We start from the raw sequence: 6000 nt of genomic DNA, 5'->3' as shown, positions 1-6000 counted from the left end.
CTCTAGATGCTACATAATTTGTTCATTCTCCCACATGGCATCCTCTACTACCAACTCTTTCCATTTGATCAAAAATTCTTTGATGACCCTTTTCCAAAGATTCCACTCCAGTATCAACGATGGCCTCTAGAACCAATATGAACTTACCCTCCTCATCCAACTACTGAAGCTCAGATGAGAGAGTTGCATTATGACCAAGTGTCTTCTTGAGCCTAGTACATGAAATACATTATGAACCCTGTGGCTGGGTGGTAACTCGAGCTCATAGGCAACTTCTCCAGCACGCTGAGATACTCTGAAAAGACCATAGAATTTGGATTGAGTTTCTCTGCTCCACTATTCTTGAGAGAAAACCCTATATGGCTGCAATTACAAATAAACCATGTCCTCAACCTCAAAACTATCCTCTATCCAAAGCTGATCGGCATACAAAATCTGCAATCTGCTGATTTTGTGCCTATTGCAAGTTTTGCTTTAGTAACTTCATCATATCTTGACTATCCTGTAGTAGATTCAAAATCCTCAAACCTTTCCAGTGTTCAATTCTATGCCAAATTGAGAACTCTGGAAGAACACATGAATTCTAACACATGCCAAAGAAAGGTTGGCAAGCAAGAAAAGGAACTTCAAAGAAGGTTACCTACTATTGAAACTTTCTGAAAAGTCTTCTTACAATAGTTGTAAAAATGTCAAAGATCTGTCTTAGTATTGCCAAATCTGTCAACAATGATAGAATGTAAAATTGCTACATAAACATCCAAAACATGAGATTGTTATGTGACCTTCTTTAGTCTAATCCTAACAAAGATGTTAAGGGATGGGGTATGAATGATAGAGGGGTTGTATCATTTGACATATTAATGCCTTCAGAGTTTGGAGGAACCAACATTCTAAGGAGTTGAATGGTTTTCAAAATGTTTTTGAGAAGTGACAATTGGGTGGAGCTTTTCAAGGGATGAAAATTTTTTATTCTTAAGAACAACACCTTTTTCTTCAATAGCATACTTGGGTAAGATTGCATATGTGAGATTGCTTATAGGAGACAAAAATCAATCTAAACTGGAAGAGACAAAAGTTCTTGGTATAGTAGTGATTAAAATTTAATTGCTACAAGAATAATTAATTATAGCTCATACATGCAAATTGTTCAATGGAATGCCTTGACAGGCATGTTCTTATCGGATTTTGACAAAGACTCGACATTTTAGTATAAATTCAGCTTTATTAATGTTTTCAACCTTTCTTTCAATGAGCAGAAAGTGTACACTCTTTAAAAAGGCTCTAATATTTCAAATAATTTGTGAAGTCTTAAAAGTGATGGTTACAAAAGTAGTTACGAGTCAATTGCAGGTGGGAAAACTATAAAAGCAATGTTCTTGAATATTAAAAGGTTCAAACTATTTTCGTTATTTTTCTGTTTGGAGAGGAATTGAAAAATATGCAGAGGCTTTTTTGGATTCACTTTGTACAGCGAGCTTTCTAAAGTTGTGCAACATGAGGAAAATGATAGAGAAGATGCTTGAATCATTTGTTTTTCTATGTTATTATGATCGGTTTTTTATATGTCAAACTAGTAATTCCTCTGTTGTCATGGAAAGCCATTGGTTATCTGTTGGAGGACTTACAAACTGTGCAATACATGTAAAGAAATACAGTTATAATCTTGGTATTTTGATTAAAATGTTGTTAATGCCTCTCCCTTTGTATGTTGAGATATGCATGCTAGTCATCCACTATTCTTACAGTATCATATACATTATTAGGGAATCCATCAAATGGATTTGGGACATAGTTTTCGGTATTGTTATGTGTTCTAGTTATTTTTCCACGAGTTTGTGAATATCCATCGCTATTCGTTTGTCTACAACTAGGTTTCTGTTAGAAATCTTTCTACAATTTTTCCTTTCACCCTTGGATTTCTGGTTAAAATATTTTAAAAAATCAAAAAGTTGATCATAAGAGGAAGTCGTCCCTCTCAAATATAGAGGAAGATCTCTATTCCATAGCGGTCCCTTTGGGAAAATCGGTTTGTTCTCAGAGATATGATTGCAGTGGCATACCTGTCTACCAATACTATACTGCCATCATGATATTCCACAAGAAGACATTCTTTGATGCAGTGAATGCTACCCAAACTCTTCATGTGGTGCCCATGCTTTGTCAATGGCATGACACCACCAATACTTCTGATCCATTATATTCCTATTGTTTGGGTCATGCTCATGTTTTAACTCTCGTCTCCATCTCCTCTCTGGATGGCAATTTTAATTTTAGTTATTTATTTGTTTGCTTTCTCTCTATGGTCAACCACTGTGGAAGTGGCTGATGCAGGGGACCAAAACAATGAGAGAAGGAAAAATGGAATGAGTATTTTACATTAAAGTTCACTAAAACACCAAACACTGTAAAGCCCAAGAAATCTGCCAAGTTGAGAATATGAAGCCAACATTTCTCTGCCATTACTCTACAACAGAAACATGTGTACAAGAGCAAGTAGTTTTTTAAGATTGGAATGGGTGAGGAGTTCTGAAGGCTAAAGTGGGTAGTTGGGTGGTTCGGAAGTAGAGGAGAAGGGTTTTAGAGTTCAGAAATTTATAATTATACTTGCTATGGAAGAAAGTTGCAATCTTATGGAACACAGTAGTGGCTTAAGTCAGAAGGCAGAGAGGCCTACATTGGTTTATACTTTATAATTGAAATTATAAGATGACAGGTTATCTTAACTTGGGTCAGATGTAGGATCATCATGCCTGGCTGGCATTGTTGGCCAACAATATCCAAGCTTATCAACTAAACAAAGCTTTAATCTTATTATGTATTCTTTTGTTCACTGGAATCATGAGCAGGTATCTAAGCCAATATTTCCTAGACTTATATATTCATGTTTGGTATCAGATCTGATCTTTTGTACGGGGCTTAGATCAGTGGAAGGGTATGCAACATCTTAGTAACTTATAAGGTAACAACTTCTTGTCATTTTTGCATAAGGTGGACTGATGGGGCAGAGTTTTTATTGAACTGTAGATACCACGCATCTCTTTTCAATCATTTGATCTCTCCCAAGGAAACAATGGGCATATTAGGTCAAGGGTGTTAACGATGATTGTTCATAATCATGAGAAACTGGATTGTTAAAAGCCTCTCCAACATGACTTTGTGCCTATGCACTGGAAAAGTGGATCACAATATGACAATGCATTAAAGATATAATGTGAAGTGCATTGTGCTAGCATTGAATATATCTGTATTTGGTTTGACAGAATTTTGGAAAGATGGATAACCTACAGGTAAGTTTTCCTTAAGAAAATCAATATTCAGCAGGGAAAAAAAAAGTATTGGTTTATGATTAAAATTTAGATAGACAAGCTCTAGTCTTCAATTCAAATACCAAATTATGCAACAACCAGAATACTTGATCTTGGTTTAGCTCAAATATACATGCATTATATTCTAGAGACACGTCTTCATATCCCAAAACACAAATAAGATGTGTAAAAAAACAAAATACAACATTATAAGATTAATAGATAAGCAAGCGAAACAGCTTATGTGGCCAAAGTCTGCTGAACACTATCAGTCATGTGACTAGAGACTGTATAGCACCACACATTATAATCTCTCAAAATTCTTGACACCAACTCTTCCTCCATGGCCCCTACAATGCGATCCAAAATACCGTTTCCAACAGGAAGAAGAACAGACTCTGGCATCACTGAAAAGGGAAATGGCAGATCCACATTTAATTGCATTCTGACCCACCCTCTAAAATTGTGAGCTTCCTTACTCTCCAATGGTGAAGGTGTGTCCCTGTGAACGGTAAGTTCCCCTCGGAGAGAAAAATTAATATCCAGGTCATCATTCAGCCCTGGTAGGCCAACTAAATCCAAAACTAGCCTGTTGGAAGATAACTGGAGGGAATTTTTACTATGGAAAACCCTGAAACAAAGAAAAAAAATATGGTTTCTACTTTTAACAAACTGGGTAAAAGATCTTATCCTTGAAATCTTAAGTTAAACAATCTAAATGAAGCGTCAAGGAAAACAAATAACCATTTTCCTGAATTCCCAATTTCAATTTTTTGGAGTTAAAGGCTGACTAAAAGATCTTCTCCTTGAAATGTTGAAGTTAAAGAATATAAATGAAGCGTCAAGGAAAACAAATAACCATTTTCCTGAATTCCCATTTTCCATTTTTGGAGAATGAACTTATGATTTTGTTGAAAATGGTATTTGAACGCAAAAACAAATCCCAGATAATAATAAAAAATGTGGGTATGAACTCACTTGACATCACAAGAGGAGCTGGCTGTAAGGGTGAAAAATGTAACAGGCTTTAGACGAGCTTGCCAGACATTGTCGCCCAGGCACTTAATCCTTGTAGAATCTGGGAAGGTGATTTTGACAATTCTGTCGGTCTGTTTGACGTAATTTTCTCCCGTTGTCTCTCCTCCTTGCTGTTTAAATGGTATGTTCACCTTTCTCGTAGCTTCCAATTCTACCAGTTGGGCTCTGATAATTTGGTTTTCTTTCAATTTTCTGGACATAGGTGGTCTCAGAGAAGGTAGAGGAGCGCAAAGATTATTGTTCACAGTACTCTTCATGTTAAGGCAAGAACGCATTGTGGATATTGCTCTTCTGGAATTCAATGGACCAGAATTGACTCACTGTTTTTCCTTATCCTTAAAGTGGATGTGCCCAATTAAAGTTTCAGAATATTTCCCAGCTACTCAGATTGGAGTGCAAATGCGTTTCCATTACTGAAATTGGAGTAATAGGGGTGTCTTTATGTCACGAATAAATGGATAAAGTTTTTGACATTTTGTTTCACGGGCTCACATGAGTACAGCCTGAGTTGGCCTACTAGTACTCTTGAAAGAGAGGTCACAAGTTCAAATCCCACTTGGGGGTAGGGTATGTACACTTCGTTTGTAGTGCCAAGTGCCTTTCGAAAAAGAGTACGAGGTAGTCCCATATCACTGTCACCATATGTAAACCCAAAAACTATAGCATAGTGTCGTGGACTATAAAACCTCCTTTCCTTTCCTTTCCTTTTTATGCGTGATGCAAGTATCAAAATCTGGTATTGTGCTAGAATTTGCCCGCTAAGAACTATAATATCAATAATATTATATAATAATTTGTAAATTAAATTAACATTATTTTATTCATATTTTTTAATAGTGTTATTGTTTCAATTTTAAAAATTATTTTGTAATTTGATATAATTATCAACTTCATAAGTTGATATGAAGTTGATAATTTATTATTAAATGTTTTACATATGACTAATAGGTTAGATGAAACTTTGTAAATCACCTTCTAAATTTTTTTTTGGATCATCAAACAATGTTAGTATCTTTTTTAGAGTCTTTTAAATTGCTAATTTTACTAGTCATTTTCAAAATTACCAAAAAAAATATGTAATTCAACTTTACTTTAAATTACAAGAATAATGATGGTATAATGCAAAAAAAACTCATTTTAAATGTTGGAAAGATGATATTAGAAGAAAAAAAATTAATGAATAGTCTCATAGCAATTATAGAATCTCATACATTATTTTATCTAATGCTTCAACCAAGTCATATAATGTCTTTGACCACTACTTACTCCATTTTCAAATTATAGGATTTTTTTTCTAAGGTAAAATGTAACATGGTCACAATATCTATATACAATAATTTCATGACAAGAAACATGTGCTTAAAGTTGCACATGACTACTCAACCACAAGCTTCTATTCTAAAAGAAGATAAAGGGAAGGGCAGCAAGTAATGTATTTTTCATAAGGTTGACATCAATAATGGTTAAAAAGATTGTGATCTGTTCTAATAAGAAAACCTTTAAACAGCTTGAGAGAGGAAGAACAATTCTATATATAGTGCCTAACAATGTTGAATAAAGAGTCTATTGACACTATTTTTTGTGAAAGGGATGACCACATCTTATAATAATTTAATAATAATATAATTGATTTGGAAACTTCTTTACAATGTCATAT

General features: G+C 34.5%; 1 protein-coding gene across 1 annotated transcript; it reads right to left on the bottom strand.

The window, feature by feature from the left end:
• Positions 1–3422: 3422 nt before the first annotated feature.
• On the bottom strand, positions 3423–4791 carry LOC149551004 (uncharacterized). The gene is made up of 2 exons (XM_089786556.1): positions 4284–4791; positions 3423–3936 (listed from the first exon to the last, which is right to left on the bottom strand). The coding sequence occupies exons 1-2, from the start codon at positions 4616–4618 to the stop codon at positions 3546–3548; spliced, it is 726 nt and encodes a 241-aa protein (XP_089642682.1). The 5' UTR covers positions 4619–4791; the 3' UTR covers positions 3423–3545.
• Between the last annotated feature and the right edge of the window lie 1209 nt (positions 4792–6000).

Source organism: Cupressus sempervirens, chromosome 6 (assembly GCF_028749045.1).
Source record: "Cupressus sempervirens isolate cs-2001-9-10 chromosome 6, ASM2874904v1, whole genome shotgun sequence".
NCBI classification, from domain to species: Eukaryota; Viridiplantae; Streptophyta; class Pinopsida; order Cupressales; family Cupressaceae; genus Cupressus; species Cupressus sempervirens.
Note: the sequence above shows the minus strand (reverse complement) of the source record. Positions and strands in the feature narration are given on the sequence as shown.

Excerpts from the sequence above, each read along its gene's own strand:
- LOC149551004 (XM_089786556.1), bottom strand. The coding sequence starts at position 4,618 with ATGCGTTCTTGCCTTAACATGAAGAGTACTGTGAACAATAATCTTTGC. Across the intron at positions 3,937-4,283 it reads AGCTCCTCTTGTGATGTCAA|GGTTTTCCATAGTAAAAATT; the intron begins GTGAGTTCATAC and ends TCTTTGTTTCAG.